At 37.8% G+C, this 26,529-nt stretch overlaps 2 protein-coding genes across 2 annotated transcripts in view; one reads left to right on the forward strand and one right to left on the reverse strand.

Annotated features, from left to right (window-relative positions):
- The window catches only part of fkbp10a (FKBP prolyl isomerase 10a), a 346,331-nt gene extending 335,597 nt beyond the window's left edge, over nucleotides 1-10,734 (reverse strand). The window contains exon 1 of the mRNA XM_082186736.1: nucleotides 10,287-10,734. Coding sequence (XP_082042862.1) covers nucleotides 10,287-10,471 — 185 coding nt within the window. The 5' untranslated portion in view covers nucleotides 10,472-10,734. The remainder of the gene's footprint in view (nucleotides 1-10,286) is intronic.
- A 4,523-nt stretch (nucleotides 10,735-15,257) lies between these two features.
- p3h4 (prolyl 3-hydroxylase family member 4 (inactive)) overlaps nucleotides 15,258-26,529 on the forward strand; it is a 118,713-nt gene continuing 107,441 nt past the window's right edge. Inside the window, exon 1 of the mRNA XM_082186746.1 lies at nucleotides 15,258-15,848. Within this exon, the coding sequence (XP_082042872.1) occupies nucleotides 15,390-15,848 (459 nt within the window). The 5' untranslated portion in view covers nucleotides 15,258-15,389. The remainder of the gene's footprint in view (nucleotides 15,849-26,529) is intronic.

Below are 26,529 nucleotides of genomic sequence, written 5' to 3' on the forward strand. Positions count from 1 at the left end.
GCCTATCCTACCCTATTCTACCCCATAACTCATTGCGCGCCGTTGACGACAGCATTTATTTATTTATTTTTAAAGACGGCCGAGACTAGAGATCGGTGGTGGACAGCAAATTCACATTTAAATGTAAGTATTATGTTTTCATTTATTTAAATGGCTAGCGAAACCGAGTTAGATTAGGTCAGCTGGAACCGGGAACACTTCCCATAAATCCTGATGTACCCGTTACATCATAAGAAGAATGGCATCTACGCTAATTTTAGTGTCTTTGTTTATCCCGAGGTTTTCCCGCAGCCTGCCGGATCCAGGCCGTATCCAGATCTGATGAACGACCTTCGCCTGGACCCGATGACAACGCAGTGCTGAAGTGCCAACTAGTCTCTCCCTATGGAGGATCCCTTTACCACTCTACAGATAAAGCGTCGTCGGGAAACTCAATTCGCGGATCTACCCCGAATTGATCAAATAAAATACAATTCTGTATCAAAAATTATAAGGAAACACCAGTCCTTTGTTTAGGCTTGGTTTGTAGGGAATTCCAAACCTGCGCACATATATTCAAACGCACATAACTATAGAACCAGTTCTTAATGCGCATGTGAACGCCATCAGCGTTTCTCACAGGTTCGCGTTTAACCCTCTGAGGTCGAGAAACGCGCCGACGCGTTTTGCTGGATTTTTTTCACATAGCAGCAACATAAATTTAAATTACTCCGTCATTTATGGTTATACAGAAAAAAGAAATATAAAAAAATTATCTGTGATATTTCTACTTTTGTATGTGTCCACTTACAATCAAATCAAAACATTGTGCTTTTGTAAAATAAAGAAAATAAACAGGGTGTGCGTTCTGCCTCTCCGTCGCGGTGAACTTTTTTTTCTTGAGCAGTCTATAAACTGAAACAAAACTCAGCGAATACTTGTCACACATTTATGAGCCATATACCTTTATACACATTTAAGTGTGTACTTTTAAATGATCGGATTCAAACTGAAAACAAATATTCTCTGTTTAAGTAATTTGTATAAAACCAACAGGACGTCCAGTATCTCAAACGCTTGCTAATTACTTTTAATTCGACCACGCCCACTCGCGCAAAAGTGATTCACATGCAAATCGTCCACATGGAACGCGAACGCCCTCGTTACCTCAAACACAAAACACCAAAAAACTTCACAAGTCTCTGCTTTTCGTCGAGTTTGGAAGACACGTCTGAGCTTACATTGGATTTACCCCTAGAAGAAGAACGCGATTTGAAGACAAGAAAGATGTAAGGTAAGAAATTCTTACTTATTAGATTATGGTATTGTTGCATAAACTTAGTTTGCATAAACTATTTAGACCCGTGTTTACTGTTAAATACTGTTTGTGGATATCTGCTCAAACATAGATATGTATAACCATAATGTTTAATATTTTGGAGCGCGATGGCGTTTGAATGTATCATATTTTGGAGCGCGCTGTGGGTTTGAATGTATCATATTTTGGAGCGCGATCGCGTTTGAAAGGAAAAATGCACCAAACATTAGGCTTTATGTTTTTACTATTATCTCATTTCATATCATCATAACGAATGGAAACATTTGAAGTAACATATGATAATCAATATATTTTTCTCTAGCGTAGTTGTTCTTGAAATCTTTTGGAAGATTTCATTTATTGTTATTATTATTTTATGCAGCACTGTGTAGCCTATGCCTACAAGGCACAACAAACCTGGTGTTCATTATATATTGTTGGAAACGTGTGTGTGTGTGTGTGTGTGTGTGTGTGTGTGTGTGTGTGTGTGTGTGTGTGTGTGTTCTGTGAATTTTAAAAAGGTGAATTTTTGGATTATGTTGTGTTGTAAATAAATCCAAACAATCTAAAAGCCATTCTTTTTTGAATCTCCTCATTCTTTGTGCAAGGTTGCTCTGAATGACATGGCCTGATAGCTCCTAATAGGGCAGTTAGGGGAGTGTCTTTGTCTTTCTCAGGTGTTAAAGGCTTACATATTCATGAGATGATCGCGCCTTTTCGCATAAGGCTTTTTCACACAAAACACGTCTTAGAAATTTAAAATCAATATATTGTCTTATCTGAATGAGCAGTCAGGGTGATTTTCACATAGTTTTGGAGCAAATATTCTAGGCTACGTCATACAATTTTCAAAAGTCTTGTGAAGAAATAATCAGTATGGGTTTCATGGCCTTATTTCAGTGAGAATTTTTTTTTGTATTTTCACAAACCACACATAAATGTCATTATCTCAAAACTACAAACTTTTACATACATGCTGCTGATATATTATTGTAGCAGAGTTTGTGCTGAATACAGTGTAATCAGACTTTAGCCATGAAAATGTCACAAGTAACAGAAAAAAACACAAATGTCAGAGCATGTCAGAACACCTCCAGGGCCCAGAAAACAGCTCAGACCTCAGAGGGTTAAAGTCTGTGTAGAGAGAATGGTGTCGTCTTAGCAGCCCCTAATTTAATAACAAATGATTGTTGCGACGGAAGCGAATCAATCAAAACTAACTTTAGCTGGAAAATAACTTTATTAAAGAACCGCTATAAAGCCAAAACGATCTCCGTTACCTTAAATTATACGTTTATCTCTGTAAAGCTGCTTTGAAACAATTTACATTGTTAAAAGCGCTATATAAATGAAGATGACTTGACTTGACACTGACAAAAACTCTTCAGGTACAAAGAATACAACAACCACCATTGTGCCAGTGCCAAAACACGGTGATGAAATGGCCCTTAAAGACTTCCGTCCTGTCTCCCTCACGCCATTCATCGCTAAGAGTTTTGAGAGGCTGGTTCTCTCCCATCTGTAAATGTGCTTGCCCCCAACACTTGACCCATTTCAGTTCACCTACAAACCCAACAGGTCAACGGAGGACACCATTTCCTCAGCTCGCCACACTGCCTTGAATCACCAAGATAAAAGCAACACATGTCAGAATGTTATTCATCGATTTTATGCTTTATGCTTTTAATTTTGTGATCCCATCCAAGCTAATCTCAAAGCTCACTGATCTTGGCATCAGCCCCTCTGTCTGCAACTGGACCTTGGACTTTCTCACTAACAGACCACAGTCTGTTAGGATCAACAACCACTACTCCTCCATCCTCACCTTGAACACTGGTGTACCACAGGGCTGTGTTCAGAGCCCAATCCTCTACTCTCTCTTCACCTACAACTCCATAATCAAGTTTGCAGATGACATCACGGTGGTAGGCTTGATCAGCGATGACAGTGAAAAGGCCAACAGGGAAGAAGTTCAGCACCTGACAGTGTGGTGTGCAAACAACAATCTTAACACTCAATACCCAGAAGACCGAGGAGCTGATTGTGGACTACCGGTGGACTAAGAAAGGCTACACACACAGACACTCCCATTTACATTGATGAGACTGACGACTAGCTTCAAATTCCTGGGTGTCCATATCTCTGAGGATTTTTCCTGGACCATCAACACTGCCACTCTGATCAAAAAGGCACAACTGTGCCTTTACTTCCTTAGAAAGCTAAAGAAAGCTCACCTGTTCCCCCTTATCCTGCTGAACTTCTACCAATGCATAATTGAAAGCATCCTGACAATCTGCATCACAGTGTGGTATGGCAACTGCACTGTCTCAGACCAGAATGCCCTCCAACGGGTGGTGAAAAATGCCCAAAACATCATTGGTGCTCAACTACCCTCGATCAAAGACAAATACCACGAACGATGCCTACGAAGGGTGAGAAGCATTATTAAAGACGCCTCTCATCCCAGCCATGGACTGTTTACTCTTCTTCCATCTGGTAGACATTATAGGAGCTTTCGCTGTCGCACCAGCAGATTCATGAACAGTTTATTTCCCCTCTGTGGTCAACCTACTGAACTCTTAAATTAAATTGATGAACACTACAACCAACTTGGACCTCCTTATAAAAAAAGGAAAAAGGAAACAGTCTGCACTGTACATTAACATGCCTCCATACTGCACACTTAGAAATGTTTCCTAATATGCCTCTTACTTTTTCACTTTCCTTTTTAACATTCAACCTCATGCAATTTTGCGCTGATGTCGCCACTGTCCATTTAAGCCTTTAACCCTAACCCTTTATTCTTAAAATTACTTCAGATCAGAGCACTTTTGACCATTGGATCAGAGCGCTGTTAAAGGGGTGGTTCGGGATTTTTGACATCGGACCTCATTTTTAAGTCAGCCTGGTTGTTATTCATCAGTGGAGACATTTATTTTTCAAAATTATCCAGTCCTTATATTTGGATAGTTAGCCTAGCTAGGCTAGCGCGAGTCAATGGTATATGTTAGCCAGCCATTAAAAAAACGTTTTACCCACTCCACAGTGCACCAAACGCAAATCAATTATAACACTAGACTATCGATGCAAATGTCCGTTGAGAGAATAATGTTAGAAATCAAACTTACCTTTCATCTCAATGATCCCAAAGGAACTAGTTTCTCAGCAGCTGCGGAATTTTACTTTGCTCCGGTTAGTAATGCGGCAAAAAGTAAACACAGAACAGAAGCGCACTACAGTGTACCAGCGGCAGGTAAATACACTTGCGTCATGTGTGTACCGGCTCACTCGGTTGCCTAGGTAATCAATATCACTCCGCTGCTGCTGTAGACAAGGCTTATGATTACAGGGAACAAATTATAACTAATGCAATGTGATGAAAGGTAAGTTTGATTTCTAACATTATTCTCTCAACGGACATATACATCGATAGTCTAGTGTTATAATTGATTTGCGTTTGGTGCACTGTGGAGTGGATAAAACGGTTTTTAATGGCTGGCTAACATATACCATTGACTCGCGCTAGCCTAGCATCTGCTAACTATCCAAATATAAGGACTGGATACTTTTAAAAAAAAAATGTCTCCACTGATGAATAACAACCAGGCTGACTTAAAAATGAGGTCCGATGTCAAAAATCCCGAACCACCCCTTTAATCACTGCCTGATCAACATCATTGGTTCGGAGTGCTGTTAATGCTTTAGCAATGTAAAGCCTTTTTACCATGCCAGTACTTGAATTGCGATAAGTTGTTGTTTTTTAATATGAGGAAGATACATGACTCGACCACAGACCACTTATCTGTTCATGGTATGTAAACACTCAATTTTATATTATAATATATTTCCCTGGTCACACGGAGTCAATATTTATTCTGATAATATTTTTGTGACTGATCACACTATATAAAGTGTAAAAAAAAAAAAACTTGCATCACAATAGCATAGCACAATTGCATCACAATTTGGTAACTAAACAGAATTTTACACAATTTTCACGATTTCAATTCAATTCTTGGGTTTTGATTTCAATCTTGATTCAATCTTGACTCTTTGGATAAATATTAGGTAGGCTACAGTAGATAGCCTACATGTTATTTTTTCTCAAGAAAAAATATATCTCACAAAATGCTGTAAACATACAGAGAGCCCTGTCAGCTGGTATTGTTAAAGGTTAAAAATTAACAAATTAAATTAAATATAATTTGGTTTTCATTATAATAACAATTATGACACAAGTAAAAATATAATACAAATGTAATATAGTGCACATATTTAGCAAAATACTCCTCTCTATAGCTATTTCTTCTAGTCAACTAACATGTTGGTCATTAAATGGCTTTCCTGAGGTAAATGTAACGTTCTGTGACAATTGTTCACCTGCAGTTTTACTGACCTCTGAAAACACTGATTGATCGATATTATGTTTGAGGCATAAATACCTTTCGGTAAGTTGTACTGTATCTTTAAATAAAAAGTAACAGATGATCGGTTTACTTGAACTGAGGCGCAACAGCGATCGGTCACGTCACATTTACAAGCACCAAAACGGTATTTATTGTCTGAATTTCGTAATAAAATGGACAGAACCTGAGAGCTGATAATTTTTTTTCTTAAGTAACCTGCTCTGTCTAGTCTGTCAGTGTCAGTGTCCTCTTTGCTCCGTGATTTTGCTCTGCGTGAGAAAATGGATGTGCGGCGCGAGAGCGTGTGAAAAGTGTAAAATGCGTGAGTCTCACACTGAATGCGTAGAGTTGACAGCCCTGCTTTTAGAAGGGGGATAAATCGTCGGCAGCGTTCCTCCTTCCGCCATGCTTCTTCTTCTTCTTCTTCTTTCCAATTTTACGGCGGTTGGCATCCAGCTATTCCGCCATGCTTCTTCTCCATGTGAGGATTCATTACATTAGACTAGAGTGCGCACTGCTCCGCATGCACACAGCTGTGTCCCAATGTGAAGGCTGCATCCTCCGAAGGCCGTATTTGAAGGACGATTGGCCGCATTTGAAGGCCGATTGCGTCACAGCGGCGCGACGAAGGACGTCCCAATTCAAAGGCTGCATCCTTGGAAGGTCGCATTTGAAGGCCGATTGCGTCACGCGGCTCGATGAAGGCTGTCCCAATTCAGTTCTGCATCCTCCGAAGTCCGTATTTGAAGGCCGGTTGCGTCATCGCGACGCGACGAAGGCTTCCCTGATTCAAAAGCGACGCCAAATGCGTCCTTCGTTTCCCCGTGAAAGGAAGGATCCATAAATGAACACTTAGCGGCCTATCCTACCCTATTCTACCCCATAACTCATTGCGCGCCGTTGACGACAGCATTTATTTATTTATTTTTAAAGACGGCCGAGACTAGAGATCGGTGGTGGACAGCAAATTCACATTTAAATGTAAGTATTATGTTTTCATTTATTTAAATGGCTAGCGAAACCGAGTTAAAGTTTATTATAAACTTCATCTTAACTCCTTCGTCACTATTGTGTGGCTTCATTTGTCAGGTAGTTTGAGGCAAAACTTGTGCTAATATTAGTTTAACGACCTATCTGTAATATTTGCACTAGTCTATCTCACTTGTGTATTAGGCTAAAAGAAATATTCTAAAGAAGTAAGCACACAACAATAAGAAAAGCAGTTGATAAGGCAATGGGGTTTCACTTTTATGTTTTTGTAGTGCTGTCATGCAAGCTATGTGGTTTTAACCAAATTTGAGTATATAGAAATATGATTTCTTATGTATTTTGTATGCATGTCTTGATGTGTCATATTTTGCAGTGTTAACAATGCACTTAAGATTGCACCCCTGTGTTAAGCTTTTTTAGAGCAATTCAGGAGAAAAAAAAAACACGTCTTTGCTGAAATGTATTGTGCTGTTGTTGTTAACATAACAAGCCATGGTTAATTTGCTCTGCCCTTAGGATTGCAAGTGTCCTGGGACAGGTGAGGGTGTGAGTGGGAAACCCACTGCTGAAACTCGGCCCTGGTTTGTCCTCAGGGCTCAGTTCAGCAGTGGGTATCCACGGTGAGGAGGAGCCAGCACCAGCAGCACCAGCACCAAGGCAGAGGGATGGACAGGCTGTTTTCTCTTCTTGAGAAAATGATTGAAAAATGTTTTTTTCTACATATTCTTTAACTTTTTTCATTATTTTTTAAAAGGAAAGAAAATCTGTACATTATTTTTTTATGCAACTTTAAATGTGTAAATAAAAGAGAATGAATTGTTCTGGACATTGTTTATTTTTTTGACAGTCATAATTTCTACTTGAAACAAACTCTTGTAGGCCTATACCTTTTTTTTTTTTCAAATAAAATTGGTAAATGAAAATCATTTGTTCCACGGGCTACATTAAAGTACTTTTTCCAACTATTAACAACATACGTTAAACATATCAAAATCAACAAACATTTACAGTACATAAAATAAGAAAAAAATGTAGACTTTTATTAGAATTTATTAGAATAATAATTAGACTTTCAAAAAGAGTAATTTCTGAAAAAAGTACTTTTAATAACAAGTTTTTAGTATCAAGCGTAAAACTAGAGGTATGTATTCTGCAGGGGAAAAAACTCATTGTCAGTTTTTTTTTTATAGTTTGTATTTATATTATGACATGCATTTTACTTCTGAATATTTTCAAGGTTGTTACATTATATACTTTTGTGTAGTTTAATGTAAAATCATATGTGAGGGAAAAAAGGTACTTCAGTTGAGGGTGTGAGTGGGAAACCCACTGCTGAAACTCGGCCCTGGTTTGTCCTCAGGGCCCAGTTCAGCAGTGGGTATCCACGGTGAGGAGGAGCCAGCACCAGCAGCACCAGCCAGCACCAGCAGCAGCAGTGAAGTTTTGTACGTTTTCACGTACAAAACTTCACATTTGTACGTGAATATTTAATGAAATATGCAGTTCCGAAAATTAAAGTCTCATATAAGTTTGATATGTCCCATATCAAAGGGCTCATCTGAAGCGCTCGGACCGGTCTAGCCTACAAGGACTGTTCTTGTCGCCTGGCAACCGTGACAGCTGCCGATGACGAGCGCGAGAAATACTGGACTTTTTTATATTCAATTGGGTTTTATATTCAAATAGGGCTAAACCAAAAATACATGACCTGGCAGCACCGGGGCTGAAACATCCTCACCATGTCCTCCAGTAAAATATAAAACATAAAAATGACAATAGCCAATTCTGGCTCCATAGCTGTTTACTCAATTAGGCTATATCAAATGAATGATCAGGATGGCAGCTGTCCTCTCGGACCGTTGAGGAGCGGTGATCAGAAACACCTGGTTGCGCAATTAGGAAATCCTATGAAGGGTGCGTCCTTTGGAGGACGCAAAGGCTGCATCCTTGAAGTCTTCAGTCCTTCGAAGGATGCAGCCTTCACATTGGGACACAGCTAGTGCTTCTACATGTGGGGATTGTTTACATCAGAGTGCCCACGTGTTTCGCGCAGCATATACGCAGTGTTTGTTTTGCGGTTGATGGAAAATAAGCTAATGTGCGTTCTATAAATCTAAATTCTGATCTATTATTTTTCAGGGTATTTTGAAGTGCCGGCGATAACAATATCGTGCATATTCATTACCGCGATTTATCGCATTACCGAATACCGGCACACACACACATACATACATATATATATATATATATATACATATATGGCTATATAGCCATCTAGTGGTTACACCATGGTATTGCAGATAGTAAATTGATGCATAATTTAGAGGTAAATTTATAGTAGCCTACCCTAAAATAACCCTAAAATACTACATACAAATGATTATTGAACAAAAATATAGCACAACTAGCTTATATAAGTTCGTTCTCATATAACTATGTCCATATTTATTTGTATGTTCATCAATATACAATTTTTTTTTTTTTTTTTTTTTTTGAAGGGATGACGTCAGAACCCAGGAAGACTTATTCGCCCCTGGTTACCTCAAGATTTTCCTATTGGGTCTTTCAATTTATAAGTAAAATAAAGCCTGTGGTAAACATAACTTTGACGATACTTTGACATTTTGTTCAACAATGTAAACTGCACACACTCAAAATGTACGTTTTCAAAAATGAAAGTAACTGCTTCAAACTTAGCTTTCGCTATGGGTGTCTGTAATTTACATTGTAGAACAAAACGTCAAAGTGTCATCAAGTTATGTTTAACACAGGCTTTATTTTACTCATAAAACCCCATAGGAAAATGTTGTGGGAACCAGGGGCGGGGATTTTGACGTCATCACTGCACCGCCCCTCAACATCAAGTCCCCCCAGTACCCCCCTGATAAAATATGTTCCTGCAGCTATGAAAAGATAGCTAAGATTTCTAGTTTGACCTATTTGTACAGCCAATCATACAACAGCTCTTTCACATTTAGATGTGTTTTCATGGCATCTAAGCTGTACACTAATGCTGCCAAGTCTTTTTAAGGCATTAAGAATTAAGGCATTTCTTGTTGAGTACCACCTGCCATGTAAAATTATAATATATATATATATATATATATATATATATATATACAATTATTTTTTATATATACAAAAATAAAGAGATCACAGACACACAATTTGTCTATTTTTAACTTCAGTCCCATAAAAATGTGAAAATTATTATAAACGTTTAATTTGTATTAAATTGTTATGAGCTTAGATACATGAACAGTAGATATGTTTCTTTTATAGTTTTGTGTAAAATCCTTTTTAAACCAGTTCCATTTTGTCCGTTACGGGATTGAGAATAAAAAGTGTTTAAATCTGTAAAAAAATAAAATAAAATTATAAACTGAAAATAATACAATATATTTAATATCTGAGGTGGGAAAATAAGTTTGATATGTGCCTAATGATGTGTGGTATTTAGAAAATATAGTTAAAAAAAAACAAAAAAAAAACAAAAAAAAAACAAGATGAAATATTACCAAATCATTACAACTAGCTATAATTATTGTGTATACTAACTCACCTCAGTTTTAGGAATTTTAAAGTTCACTTACCTCGAGTCAAACTTCCGTCCATCCTCGAATGTGCCGTTATACTGATACCGAATATAGTCTCCGACCTGAACCTCTCTCGAGCAATGTGTTGGTATCAAGTATCGATCAATAATCACATCTTCTAACTGACCATATAAAACATGTATGAGAGTGAGGAAAAAAGTGAGAACTGGTGTTATCGCCATTTAAGGTGAGAAGATGAGAAGCTGCAGCGTTGTTCTTTGTTTTAATCGATTATACAGTGGTTTTCTGCAAGAGAAACTGACGCAAATATAAACCCACCGTTTTAAGATAAAACAAAGCAAACGGTGAAAATGATAATTAGTTATACGAATTGCGTAATGTAGTTGTCATACTAAAACTTGTGAAATTCTATACAAACACGCGGGGGAAAAGTTGATGTTCTCACGTAGGCTGTGTGTTAGGCTACTAGAGCTACTGCGTGTCAGAATCCATAGAACTGCAGCAACAACCGCGCGGTCCTAAACTCCATCCTATCACGCACTCTCAAATTTTCAGTTTTCAACAATACAATAGGCAACAGGCGCCAGACACACACACACAAAAAATGCATTTTCTTTTTTCCATCCCCTACATATGAACATTACGAAAAAAATATAACTTTGTCAATAAATCCGAAAGGAATGATAATGGTATTTCATTATTGAAATGTTCAACTAAAGCAATAAGCCCCACAAAGCCTGTTTTACAGTGACTTTAGAACAAGGGGCTTATTGCTTTTATAAAACGGTAACTCCTTAAAAATATTCATTTTAATATTTATTTTATTCTTAAAATAAACACCAGCAACAAAAAAAAATATATATAACGTTCTAACACATGTATTCCTCCGCCAAGCAATGTAGTTCCAAAGAGGTTGCCAAGCAACACATGCAGCAACAAATAATCACAAATGGCAGTTGCACAGTAGCCTAATACCAAAGAGTATACGCTGATTTCACGCAGCCGCCATTTTGAAATCGAAAGTGAGGCTCAGGTGGGAAAAACCCCGGAAGTAAAGATAAACCACAATGCCTTTGGACTACCAACCTGAAGCTGCTGCCACGATTTACACTATTGGATGTTAATATCCAATATAGGATATGTATATAGTTCATTCCTGCTTCTTTTTTTACTTTTTGAATTATATAAAAAAAATATTTTATTTATAAATGAATTTCACTGTATATAGTCTAAAGTATAAAAGAAATGTATGTACATTTTTAGAATTGACACAACATCATTAAACACAACAATACGCCATCGCATTCACGACTCTCCTGTGATTAAAGGCGACACTTCCGGTTTTCTTCCCACCGGAGCCTCGCTTTCGATTTCAAAATAACGGCTGCGTGAAATCAGCGTATAGAAGTACCAAGAGGCGAAACTCAATAGAACGTTCCATTGCAACAAACGCACCCATGCACCCATCTTGGACTGAACGCAACAGAGCTGTCATAGAATTGAACGATACCGGTTCCAATAGAGAGCCTAAGTCCCTCCCCTTCCGGTTGACCACCATGGGACCTTAACTCGGAAAAATATTGTATGGTAGTCAATGGCGAGAGACAACAAATATTTTGATATCGTTTTGAATTGTGCCCTGAATTACACATATGATGTTTGTCAATTTAAAAGATACATTTTAAAGTCAAGAAAGTCGCAGTTTGATGTAAAACTGTTGAGGTATAAGACTGTGAAAATACGTAATTACAAAGACTACAAACCCAAAAGGCGCACATGTTACGTCATACCCTTTCTCTCAATGAATGAAGCTAACTTTATTGAAGCTAACGTCTGTCATTTTTTTCTATAGTCTTACCTTATAATCGTAACGTTACGCCGTCATGCCTGAGTGTTTTGTACCAGACTGCACACAGACTGTTGGTGACGTACATAGAGCGAGACGAGAGATGTAGTTCATTGCGCGATTTTCACATAAAACTAAATGTTACTCTTCTGTTTTATGACAAACTGCGACTTTCTTGACTTTCATAATTATCTTTTAAATTGACAAACATCATTATGTGTAATTCAGGGCACAGTTCAGACGGAATAAAAAGATAAATTGTCTCTCGCCATTGACTACCATTCATATTTTTTCCGACATAAGGTCCCATGAGCCGGAAGCGGAGGGGCGGGACTTAGGCTCTCTATTGAAAAGCAGTTAAGGGAACTAAATAGTAGTTTCTAGTTTTTAATGTCTCTATAGCAGACATCCCAAGTCTCCCGGAAGTTCCGGGAGTCTCCCGCATATTGATAACGGCTCCCTGATGCCCGCAAATTAGTTAAAATCTCCCAGAATCTAGAGCGAGCGAGCAAGAGAGCGCAGCTCCAAACCGTGTAGAGCACACGGCAGAAAGGGTGAGGGAGCGAAAGATTTTTTGCTTTCATTTTTTGCAGTTATAGAGTAAAATATATTTTGTAATATATACATTTTATATAAAATATAAATAATTATATTTTTTAATTTGTACATTTTAATAAACACAAACTTATATAACTTTTTTTCTTTTTTACTTTCATAATTTATTTCACTTCAACAATAATCTGGCAAATGTCTTCTTTAAAACAAGACGAACCATATCTATATTCCAAAGCATTCTTGAACAACCATTTAAGTTTGGATAGTGATTTTCATGTTTATGTGGAAAAAAAAGAGGGAGGGAGAGGGGGTGACAATTAAAGGGTTAATTGGTTGTACACTGATAGTTGTTGCAGTTGATGGCAGAACACTGTTGTCTTTGTTTCCAATTATTTCCAGACACAATGTTAATGCTGTATATGGTAGTTGTGCTAACGGTAAAGCCGTTGGTTCAGTCCAAAATGGCGACAGCAGCGCCATCTAGCGATTGTTGTCAAAACTGCAACGGAGTTTCGCCTCTTGGTACTTCTATACTCTTTGGTATTACTAATGTAATGGTCACAGGCCTTGTCCACATGGACACGGGTATTTTTATAACCGTGACTTTTTTTTTACGCGGTTCGGCCGTTCGTCCACACGGAAACGCAGTATCAGGTCACTGAAACCGAACATTTTTGAAAACCTCTGCCAGGGTGAGGATTTTCAGAAATGCCGGTTGCAGTGTTGTCGTGTAGACAGTAAAACCGGGGTTTTTGCTTCTGATTCAGGCTTCTGATTGGCAAACGTGGCTTTACGATTAGGGTTATATTGCCGCCTGCTGGTGTGGCATGCTCTTGACAGCGCTTGATAGTGTGTTTTTGCGTTTTCATGTAGACGGAGATTTCTTTTAAACCGAGCATGTGTGGACGGGATTTTTTTTTTAAACGCAGGAGGAAAAACTCTGGTTATAAAAATACCCGTGTCCGTGTGGACTAGGCAACAGGTGTATGTTTGTTGAGTAATTTACAATGGCTACGAACGCGGCTCAAGGACCAGAACTATCTGTTTTATAAATCATATTTTGGAATTCTTAGATCACATAAATTGTTTCAAAAAATAAACTGAAAAAAGGGCAAAGGCCACTCCAATCAACCCAATCAAATGAGACACACAAATGTGTGTGTGTGTGTGTGTGTGTGTGTGTGTGTGTGTGTGTGTGTGTGTGTGTGTGTGTGTGTGTGTGTGTGTGTGTGTGTGTGTGTGTGTGTGTGTGTGTGTGTGTGTGTGTGTGTGTGTGTGTGTGTGTGTGTGTGTGTGTAAATACATGAATTTAGTGGATGACACTCCTGAAACTTTGCAGCATTTGGTCACTGGTCAAGCATGAAAAACTCAATTTTATTCAAATTCTGAATTGATTATAAATCACCTTGAAAGTGCACAAAGAGCGGTCCCTTTATAATCACTAAAAAGCTGTCACTGACCAGAGTTCATTGCGACGTCTCACAAAGTTCTGTTATAATCAGTGAGCTGTCACAATGAATCTCTTATTTACATAATGTCTACACTTTGTTATAAGGGGATTCTTATAAGGGGAACACTGGACCAAAATTGACTGGTGTCTAACTTAAACACTTCTGACTGGCCATTGCGTTCAAGAAATCACCAGACATGTCTGCGGTTGCCTACATTGCTCAATTCTGCAAAAACACTTTGTAAACCGAAATCTTTGATGCACAGATACTCACTGGATTGTTTGCCAAATTACCAATATGCTATTATTACAGAGAACACTGACCCTAGACCAGCAGTTAAATTCAAATTCAAAAGCTTTATTACCTATTCCCATAGGCGTAGAAAAAAGGCTCAACAAACAATACAAATAAAATAAAAAAAAGACAATGCAAGCTAACAATTATAAAATAAACAAAAGTAGCCTATTGCATTAAGCCCTCCTATAAAAAACTTAAAAAAAAACTATAAAATTAATCTTAAAACCCTACTAATGGCAGTTGGAATAAAGACTTGAATAAAGAGGGTAGCCTATTTGTTTCTTTCCAAGAATAAGTTATCAGGAGCTTTTCCCTCTTATAGCAATCATCACTTGTGTCCGTCCAGTGCAGACAGTATCACTGATTTTAATGGGTTAAATTTGCTTTTGTTGTCTCACACCACTCATGTCTGATATTAGGGTTGATTCTGTTACATCATAACATGTTCTGACTAGACAAAACAAATAGGCTATGTCTAAAACACTTGTCTCAAAATACTAATCTTCTTATTAGTTATAAAATCAAGAGATTTTAAAATTTCATTTAATTTAAGAGTTAGGAGAATTTAAGAATCAAAATGTATTCAGCTATAGGCCTACTCCATAACATGACAATATTCATGTGCAGTATTTCTTTGAGATTAAGGTCATTTTAATAGATTGAAGATACATTTTAATAGTCTGACCCAACCTTTTAAATTATAAGTTAATGATCCAACCACTAACAGGCTATAAGTATAAGGATTTATAAGTGCATTTATGTAGAAAAAATGGCGGAAAGGACACGCACTAGATTAGGCTACTTAAAATCGACGGGCTTTCAGACCCAGAAAAACAGTCCTTCAGTTCAGACCAGAATTTGAGAGGTATGCAGAGTTTTCCATCAAACTCTTTCAACCCCAGAGGGCCAAAGAAAATACGTGCAGCCTGACATGAATCTCCGCTCGCCCTCGTTACACAGGGATCGACAATTACACTGAGGAACAGAAGCATGGCCCAAACAAAACTACTATGTTTATTCGTGTTTTTCAGTACTGTATATCTTTTCTCTACTGTGAAGTCTCAGTATGAAAAATACAGCTTCAAAAGCTTTCCACCGAACGACCTCATGCCACTGGAATCTGCGTACGGACACGCGTTAGAGATGTACGCTTTCCAGGACTGGAAACAGAGTGTTAAATATCTGGAGCTAAGCCTTCGGCTTCATCGGCTGCTGAAAGACAGCGAATCGTATTGCTGTCAGAACTGCAGCGCTGTGTGGCAGGAATATGAGGAGAACAGCACGGACACTACCCTCTTGATCATGGGACACATAATAAGGCGAGCCGCATGTCTGAAAATGTGCAAAACAAACTTTCCTGTGTTTTCCAAATCATATCCTAAACGAGAAACTTTGGGTGCTTTTGAACAGAGGATACCCTACCGGTACCTTCAGTATGTCTATTACCAGGTAAATTTTTTTTTGTTCAATAAATTTGCGATAAACCAGAAGGTTCCTACTATGAGTTTAGACAGCTTTGTTGATGTTGGTTTGTGGTTTACAAAGACGTTAATTAACCGAAAATGTGTATTGTTAACCACTTTGAATAACCGAAGCCTATTGGAATAATACGCAACTTTTTGAGTCTCTCTCTCTCTCTCTCTCTCTCTCTCTCTCTCTCTCTCTCTCTCTCTCTCTCTCTCTCTCTCTCTCTCTCAATTCTGAATTTATTCCAGTAAGTGCTTGCCTACACATGCCACGTCCACGCAATATAGGCTAAATGCTTCCTATCGTAATACTTAAATAAATGTATTACTGTTTTACTCCAAAACATATTTAATTGATTTGATCTTTTATACAATGCATTTAAATATTTATAATAATATTCAAATAATTCTGAATTGAATGGCAGGGAATAAAACAGGCAAATAGGATTAGGCTAGCCTATTTAAAAGCAAGACATGTTTAAATAAATGTACAGAGGACAGGATTTATATGAATATAGTAAATTATAGTATATAGAGGAATGCTAAATATTAATGGATATTTTAAGTATTAATGTAAACCTATGTTGCAAAAATAAATAAACCTATATAGGTCTGCGTGTTAAGTCAAGTCACCTTTTACAGTCAAACCAAAATTTATTCAGACACCTTCAACATTTCTCACATTATCACAGTATGTGATATTGACTGAGTAGCTATCCCTGCATTAATAAAGTGCTTGTTGAAAGTATCTACTACATTTTGTTTACCCCTTACTTCACCTTGGCTTGCTATTATAACTTCTAGGATAGTGGGAGGTGGCACATCACCCGAAGAAGATTTAATTGCTTTCCAAAATGTTTTGGGGTCATTAAGGTTTTCATTTATTAAATTCAGATAATGTTCACTTTTTGTACTTTTTATTAGTCTTGTGCATTTGTTTCTTAATACCCTATAATTTAACCAACATTTATCATTATTTTTTCTTTTTGCTTTGATCCATGCTTCAATTCCGTTGTCTAATAGCTGTTGCAAGAGTCATTAAAGGGATAGTTCACTTTGAAATTAATTTTTGGTATGTTTTAGCTTACCTCAAGGGCATCCAAGATGTAGGTGTCTTTTTTTCCGCAGTAGTTTAAATTTTGATATTTTTAGGTCAAACCGTTCTTGTCTGTCAGTCATATAATGCAGGTCTATGGTCACCACTTCAAAGAGCATGCACAGAGTTCAAATTAAAACAATTCCCCGTCGTCCAAATTAAACAATTCCCCATCGTAAGTAAACATTGATGGCCTAAGACACGAAACGAGCGGTTTGTGTGAGAAAACGAACAGTATTTATATTGTTTTTACCTCTTATACACAGCCATGTCCAAGTGATCTGATCTGACGTGTACGCAGACTGGTGCATAGATATATACACTAGATGTCGCCTTAAAGGGATAGTTCACTTTGAAATAAAATTTTGGTATGTTTTAGCTTACCTCAAGGGCATCCAAGATGTAGGGGTCTTTTTTTCCGCAGTAGTTTCAATTTTGATATTTTTAGGTCAAACCGTTCTTGTCTGTCAGTCATATAATGCAGGTCGATGGTCACTGTCTCAAAGAGCATGCACAGAGTCCAAATTAAAACAATTCCCCATCGTCCAAATAAAACAATTCCCCATCGTAAGTACACATTGATGGCCCAAGACATGAAACGAGCGGTTTGTGTGAGAAAACGAACAGTATTTATATCGTTTTTACCTCTTGAACACAGCCACGTCCAAGTGATCTGAGAGCGCGGGCGGGTATAGATATATACACTAGATGTCGCATTGGCTACGGTTTCGCAGTAGCCAATGCGACATCTAGAGTATATATCTATACCCGCCCGCGCTCTCAGATCATTTGGACGCAGCTGTGTTCAAGAGGTAAAAACGATGAACTGCCGTAGACAAGGTGACATCTAGTGTATATATCTATGCACCAGTCTGCGTACACGTCAGATCAGATCACTTGGACATGGCTGTGTATAAGAGGTAAAAACAATATAAATACTGTTCGTTTTCTCACACAAACCGCTCGTTTCGTGTCTTAGGCCATCAATGTGTACTTACGATGGGGGATTGTTTAATTTGGACGACGGAGAATTGTTTTAATTTGGACTCTGTGCATGCTCTTTGAGGTGGTGCCCATAGACCTGCATTATATGACTGACAGACAAGAACGGTTTGACCTAAAAATATCAAAATTGAAACTACTGCGGAAAAAAAGACACCTACATCTTGGATGCCCTTGAGGTAAGCTAAAACATACCAAAAATTTATTTCAAAGTGAGGCCATCCTTAAAAATATTTTGGTTTGCAGTAACAGCAAAAAAAAAAAAGAAAAAAAGGGACGGTAGGTAGGTCTATATATTTTTTTATATATATAAAAAAATAATATAAAAAAGTATATATTTTTTATAAAAAAATAAATAAAAATCGGGGTCGGGTCGGGATAAATTTTTCACCTATGTCTAGGGGCTGTTTACACCAGGCCACTTCATGCGTTTTCTCAGATCGGATTCCAATCTGATTTATCAAAACGATTCCATTTACACCTGGTTACATACATTTATTTTTTTTGCTGATATAAATCCGATCTTCAATTCCCGCTATATGCAGATTTAATGGAGTGCATGTCACCGAAAGCAACGATATACATTATTTTATTGATCATTAGCTAAAATTTCTGAATCAAAACCCGCAATAAGAGAAAGCGGAAACAGCCCTGGTAAGATCATTTCGTTTCTTTACATTTAATGATGATGATTGTGTGTTAAGCGTCTGCGACTTACTTTCACTTTGATTTGCGATAGTTTGCACGTTGATGCAGCTTCTCATCTGCGGCGAGTGTGTTGCAGTAGCGTCGTCATGTCTGACTAAAACATGACATATAGCCTATAACACGCTCTCGCATGTTTATTTTTTAATAAACCATATTCAACAACATATAAAAATGAAATAATCTTTAGAGTAAAGCCGCAGCCATCATTACCAAGCGCGAACCATTGACAGTGAATGAAACGAAGCGAAACCAATGGTGTAAACATAATCATAGATGACACGCCACGGGTTTTTATTTAAAAGAAAGAACGTAGCTTATGTTTGTATGTAGGTCTATTTATATTCACAATACTTAATAACTAATATTATTTTATTGCATTTGTATTAAGAGTTAAAAAAAAAATCGGTCTGTCTAAACGCAAGTTTACAACCGGCAAGTCGGTCGGACTAAAAGGGAAAAAGAAATAAATAATTGGGTCGGTACTAAATTGACAGGGTCGGTCGGGTTACGGCAAACAAGAATATTTTTAAGGATGGCCTGAACTATCCCTTTAAACCAAAGATTATCTCTGCCCCTCACTCTGTATCTTCTAATGGGGGTATGTTTGTCAACTATGGAGGTCTTTTTAAAATAATTCCAGGCCAGCTCAACATCATCCATATCACAAACTAAGTTCTTAAATCACTCTGATATATTTCATGAATGAAAGCTTGTTCATTAAAACATTTGTAATTTCGTTTAAAAATAAACCGTGGCTTGGTTTTAGTCAATTTGCAATTTCTAACACAGACAGCCATACAGTGATCACTGACATCATTACAGAAAACTCCAGCAGCTGAGTACTTATGTGGAGCATTAGTCAGAATGACGTCAATTAATGTAGACTTGTCCATTCGTTTTGGATTTAGACGTGTAGGTGACTGTACTAGTTGCGTCAAATGTAACACATCACATAGGTCTCTTAACGCTGATGAAGTCGATAGCCAGTCCCAGTTCAGGTCTCCTAGGACAATATACTCGTTGGACAGTTTATGCGAAAGTCAGACAGTAGGGCAGATGCTCCAGCTGCAGCCGAATGTGGGCGGTAGCATCCTACCACAGTCAGAAAAGCACCATTGGGAAGATTTAATTTGATGGCACATAATTCGAAGAATTTGGGCTTTGTTATTGTTTCAATGGAACAACATTCCAACGATGCCTTAGCATATATGGCTACTCCCCCTCCTTTACCCGCACGATCCGTCCTAAAGAGATTATACCCTTCGATGTGAGTCATATTGTTCGTGATTGAAGGTTTGAGTCATGTCTCTGACAAGACGATTATGTCACTTTCTGTCAGTTTAGCCCACAGACGAATAGCATCGATTTTATTAATCAGGCTGCGCACATTGACATGAATGAAATGCAAGTCACTGCTATCTTTCAAATCATCAGGGCTCAAAAGCTCAATCAGTTCTGGGCCTGGGTTGGGATGGATGTTACCTGATAGGAACAGGAGTAGAATAATACATAAGCCTGCTGATCTTGTCGGGCGGGCGTTGCCGACTCCATGGTCGCGCCTGCAGGAGATGGACTGGAACTGCTGTATTTCTGCCCAACTGAGAACATACTTGTGCAGGGTCTCAGTAGAACAGTCAGAAAAGACTGACGAAGCCATGTGGATTGATATAAAGCCACCGGTATCAGGAAACAGCATAGTTACAGAATTTGGGAGAATAATCTGGGAAAAAGCAAATAATCTATCAGCAGATCCCAGAGTGTCCTCAGCACATAAGCGAGCAGCAGGTTGTTGATGGAGTCAGACCAGCTCGATTTGTTGTTATAGAGTAGGCTATGTTATTGTTTACCATCACCAAGTTGTTAGCACAGTTCTGAGACCCAGGATGAAATTTATTCTGAATCAGGTAACCCGTTAAGATTATAAAACACAGATACAGACACAGGTAAACTACGCAGACAAACGTGAAAACACCTGCGCCACCATCTTGGATAGCGTAGACAGTATAGATAGTAGACTATACTATCTATACTACATAGAAAGTAGACAGTATATGAAAAGGTATTAGCGTATGTTGTGTGGTTGATGTCCAGTTTTGCTAGCTGAGCAGAAATACATAATCATGTTTCACTTGGTCCCCTCAAAGTTGCGTTGGATTTTCTCCTCAGCATAAAGGTTAAGAGGCCCCTCTATCACTGTTTTACATGTTCGTAAAGTTAGTTTCTGGAGTAAATATATAGACTATAATCTGTGTGTTTACATAGCCTTTTTAAAAATGGCTGGTGCTGGTGTTTCGCTTGCGTTCGGCCAATCAGCGTATACTAAAGTTACGGATAGTTCCTATAGGTCCTATACGGATAGTTATATAGACTTCTGAACTTTAATGCTGCCTGAACTCAATTGGAGTTAGACAACACGTGTCAGGACCTACTAATTGTCGTAATCATACTGTAGATCTAATATTATCACATGGAATAGATGTTGATACCGTTGAAATACTGCAGCAGAGCGATGACATCTCAAATCATTATCTAGTCTCAAGTAAATTACATTTAGCGAAGGCTGCAAAGCCGACTCCGTGTTACAAATATGTTAGACCTATCACTTATGCCACTAAAACTTGCTTTATCCATAATATTCCTGATCAGTTTCATCATCTCAGCATCCCAGATAGCTTAGAAAAACTTGATTTTCCAACAGAAACTTTTAACTCTTTCTTTTCCAGCACTTTAGACACAGTTGCTCCGTTGCGCTTAAAGAAGATTAAAGAAAATAGTCCAACGCCGTGGTACAACGAGCACACTCAGGCCCTTAAGAGAGCAACCAGAAAAATGGAGTGCAACTGGAAGAAAACAAAACTAGAGATATTTCGCGTTTCATGGAAGGAGAGCTCGATTGCATACAGAGAGGCTTTACAAGCTGCTAGATCTGCTTATTTTTCAACCCTATTAGAAGAAAATAAACATAATCCTAGGTATTTATTTGAAACAGTGGCTAAACTAACGAAAAAGAAAGCTTCAAACCCAGAAGTTTCCAAGTAACACAGCAGTAATGACTTTATGAACTTCTTCACTTATAAGATTGATAATATCAGGGACAAAAGTATAACTATGCAACCGTCTACTACAGTATCGCATCAGGGAGAGCATTGTAGTCTCTCTGAAGAAAAAATTTGATTCATTCATTGCTATTCGGTTGTTAAGTCGTGACGTAACCACTCTCTGATAATACTCTTTCCGGGTCCAAAGTCCAGGTCCTCTCTACCTACCTACCGCTTTTGCTAGTGTTTTGGTTATTATTGAGTGTTTTTACAATGCCGCAGTGCTGTGTCCCGTGTCCCGAGCTAACTCACTTCAACCTCGTAAATCTTCTTTTTCATTGATGCCTGGACTCTACCCTTAATTATGCCACCTGAGTGATGAGCTACACTAACCACTCTGTTGGTGTTAAAGGAATTTAAACCCTTTTTGACCGCCAAGGGTGCCTCACTAAGAAGGACGTGATCGTAAATAAATTTACAGGTTCCACCATTGTTATTTCTGGACGAGAGGAGTGCTTGGACCCGGAAAAGGCTAAACGTCACGCGTGACGTCAGACTTAACAATCGGATAAGAGAGGAAAAATTTTGCAGACTCATTAATTCATCTAAATCGACAACATGTATGTTAGACCCTATACCGACTAAGCTACTGAAAGAGATGCTTCCAGATGTCATAGATCCTCTTCTTAACCCTCTGAGGTCTGAGCTGTTTTCTGGCCCTGGAGGTGTTCTGACATGCTCTGACATTTGTGTTTTTTTCTGTTACTTGTGACATTGTCATGGCTAAAGTCTAATTACACTGTATTCAGCACAAACTCTGCTACAATAATATATCAGCAGCATGTATGTAAAAGTTTGTAGTTTTGAGATAATGACATTTATGCGTGGTTTGTGAAAATACAAAAAAAATTTCTCACTGAAATAAGGCCATGAAACCCATACTGATTATTTCTTCACAAGGCTTTTGAAATTTGTATGACGTAGCCTAGAATATTTGCTCCAAAACTATGTGAAAATCACCCTGACTGCTCATTCAGATAAGACAATATATTGATTTTAAATTTCTAAGACGTGTTTTGTGTGAAAAAGCCTTATGCGAAAAGGCGTGATCATCTCATTAATATGTAAGCCGTCAACACCTGAGAAAGACAAAGACACTCCCCTAACTGCCCTATTAGGAGCGATCAGGCCCTGTCATTCAGAGCAACCTTGCACAAAGAATTAGGAGATTTAAAAAAGAATGGCTTTTAGATTGTTTGGATTTATTTACAACACAACATAATCCAAAAATACACAACAAATGACAAAAGAGCACATTGAAAACAATGATCCAAAGACAGAGACCTTTGTGCCATTCCTAAAAACATTGTACATACCTTTTATTTCCAAGGTGATTGATTTTCACTTTACCATGTTCATATACAGAGACTCATGTGAATGTTGAAGTCAGCAGGACTCAGTTGCATCTGGTCCCTGAAAGAAAAAGAAAAAAAAGAAAAAACTGTGAACATACTGATATCAAGAGAAACTATAGGGCTGCACGATTTTGGGAATAGATTTTAGATTTTTCTGGTTAAAATTTCTTTTTAAAATTCACAGAATACACACACACACACACACGTTTCCAACAATATATAATGAACACCAGGTTTGTTGTGCCTTGTAGGCATAGGCTACGCAGTGCTGCATAAAATAATAATAACAATAAATTAAATCTTCCAAAAGATTTCAAGAACAACCACGCTAGAGAAAAATATATTGATTATCATATGTTACTTCAAATGTTTCCATTCGTTATGATGATATGAAATGAGATAATAGTAAAAACATAAAGCCTAATGTTTGGTGCATTTTTCCTTTCAAACGCGATCGCGCTCCAAAATATGATACATTCAAACGCACAGCGCGCTCCAAAATATGATGCATTCAAACGCCATCGCGCTCCAAAATATTAAACATTATGGTTATACATATCTATGTTTGAGCAGATATCCACAAACAGTATTTAACAGTAAACACGGGTCTAAATAGTATAATATTCACCATATATCTAGCAACAGTTCAACTGCAATGTGAAGTTTATGCAACAATACCATAAACTAATAAGTAAGAATTTCTTACCTTACATCTTTCTTGTCTTCTAATCGCGTTCTTCTTCTTCTGGGGGTAAATCCAATGTAAGCTCAGACGTGTCTTCCAAACTCGACGAAAAGCAGAGACTTGTGAAGTGTTTTGGTGTTTTGTGTTTGAGGTAACGAGGGCGTTCGCGTTCCATGTGGAGATTTGCATGTGAATCACTTTTGCGCGAGTGGGCGTGTCGAATTAAAAAGTAATTAGCAAGCGTTTGAGATACTGGACATCCTGTCGGTTTTATACAAATTACTTAAACAGAGAATATTTGTTTTCAGTTTGAATCCGATCATTTAAAAGTACACACTTAAATGTGTATAAAGGTATATGGCTCATAAATGTGTGACAAGTATTCGCTGAGTTTTGTTTCAGTTTATAGACGTGCTCAAGAAAAAAAAGTTCACCGCGACGGAGAGGCAGAACGCACACCCTGTTTATTTTCTTTATTTTACAAAAGCACAATGTTTTGATTGATTGTAAGTGGACACATACAAAAGTAGAAATATAACAGATTATTTTTTTATATTTCTTTTTTCTGTATAACCATAAATGACGGAGTAATTTAAGTTTATGTTGCTGCTATGTGAAAAAAAACCAGCAAAAAGCGTCGGCGCGTTTCTCGGCCTCAGAGGGTTAATATCATTAATTCGTCTTAGTCTCTAGGATACGTACCAAAAACCTTTAAGCTGGCTATGATTAAACCATTTGTTAAAAAAACGCAACTTGATCATACAAAATTAGTCAATTACAGGCCGATCTCGAATCTGCCTTTTCTGTCAAAGATATTAGAAAAAGCAGTATCCTCACAAAGTGTTCCTTTCTAGAAAGAAATTATATCTGCGAGGATTTTCAGTCCGGATTTAGACCGTACCATAGTACCGAGACAGCTCTCATTAGAGTCACAAATGATTTGCTCTTATCATCCGATCGTGGTTGTATCTCTCTATTGGTGTTACTCGATCTTAGTTCTGCATTTGACACTATTGACTACAACATTCTTTTAAATAGACTCGGACATTATGTTGGCATTAGTGGAATTGCACTAGCATGGTTTAAATCATACTTATCTGACCGTTATCAGTTTGTAGCAGTAAATGAAGAGATGTCTTATTGATCAAAAGTTCAGTATGGAGTACCACAAGGCTCAGTACTAGGACCGCTACTGTTCACTCTGTACATGCTACCATTAGGAGATATCATCAGGTAACATGGAATTAGCTTTCACTCTTATGCTGATGATACTCAGCTCTATATTTCTTCAAAACCTAATGAAACCTACCAATTCACAAAATTAACGGAATGCATAGCTGATATAAAAAACTGGATGACTAGTAATTTCCTACTACTATATTCTGAAAAAACAGAGATTCAAATTATTGGACAAAAAACTTCCACACGTAATAACCTAGAATACTGTCTAACACTTGATGGCTGCTCTGTTAAGTCTTCGTCATCGGTTAGGAACCTGGGTGTGCTCTTTGATACCAATCTTTCATTTGAAAGTCAGGTGTCTAGTATCTGTAAAACCGCATTTTTCCATCTTAAAAATATATCTAAATTACGCTATATGCTCTCATTGACAAATGCGGAACAATTAGTTCATGCGTTCATGACCTCAAGGCTAGATTATTGTAATGCTCTACTGGGTGGTTGCCCTGCATGCTTAATAAACAAACTACAGCTAGTTCAAAACGCAGCAGCTCGAGTTCTTACCAGAACCAGGAAGTATGACACTGCATTGGCTCCCTATTAAACATCGTATACATTTTAAAATATAGCTGATTACTTACAAAGCACTAAATGGTTTAGCTCCGCAGTCTATTGTTAAACCACAAGAGAACTGGCCCCTGATTGAGCCTGGTTTCTCCCAAGGTTTTTCTCTCCATTCTGTCACCTTGTTTTGGTTCCTTGCCACTGTTGCCTTGGCTTTTGGCTTGCTTAGTTGGGGACATTTAATATTCAATATTATTGATCTGCCTTACTTAAGGTGGACGATGACGCAATTTTCTTCTAGAAACAAACTTTGTTGTATTATTTTCATGTTATCACTGTGAATCTGCTTTGATACAATCGCTTTGTAAAAAGCGCTATATAAATAAAGGTGACTTGACTTGACTTGAATAAAGTGCTGGTTTAGACCCTACTCTGAAGTAGTAGCTAAATTAGTTCCTCCAAAAGGAGTTCTTAGAACTAAAATTGTTCCTAGTTCCTGCGGTGCGAACACGCCAAAATCCGGGTACTTCCGCCAATAGTTCTAGGAATGATGAAAAGGTTCCTCCGGTGCGAAAGAATTTTCTAAACTCTTTAAATCATCTAGGCTAAATCGACATGTATGTTAGACCCTATACCGGCTAAGCTATTGAAAGAGATGCTTCCAGAGGTCATGTAGAAGATTTTATTATTTAGAAAATAAGTAATTTAGCTATATATTTGTACACTATTATTTCCTTTGTGTGTGTGGGTGACTTTGGTTGGACTTTTGGGGGCTTAGAGAAAGGTCGGAATGCTGATGCAACAAATAATTCTATTTCAGTATGTCACATGGTACAAAATATTCTCAAAATATCCATAGGATGTATTACCATCTTTGGAAGATATATGTAAGAAGCTGGCCACTGAGCTGGAGTGATCTCCTGCAGGAGATGCTCAGCTTTGTTGTAAAATAAAGTCTAATATTTCTGGCATCAAAG

The sequence above is a fragment of the Leuciscus leuciscus genome (assembly GCF_965113295.1).
Source record: "Leuciscus leuciscus genome assembly, chromosome: 12".
NCBI lineage: Eukaryota > Metazoa > Chordata > Actinopteri > Cypriniformes > Leuciscidae > Leuciscus > Leuciscus leuciscus.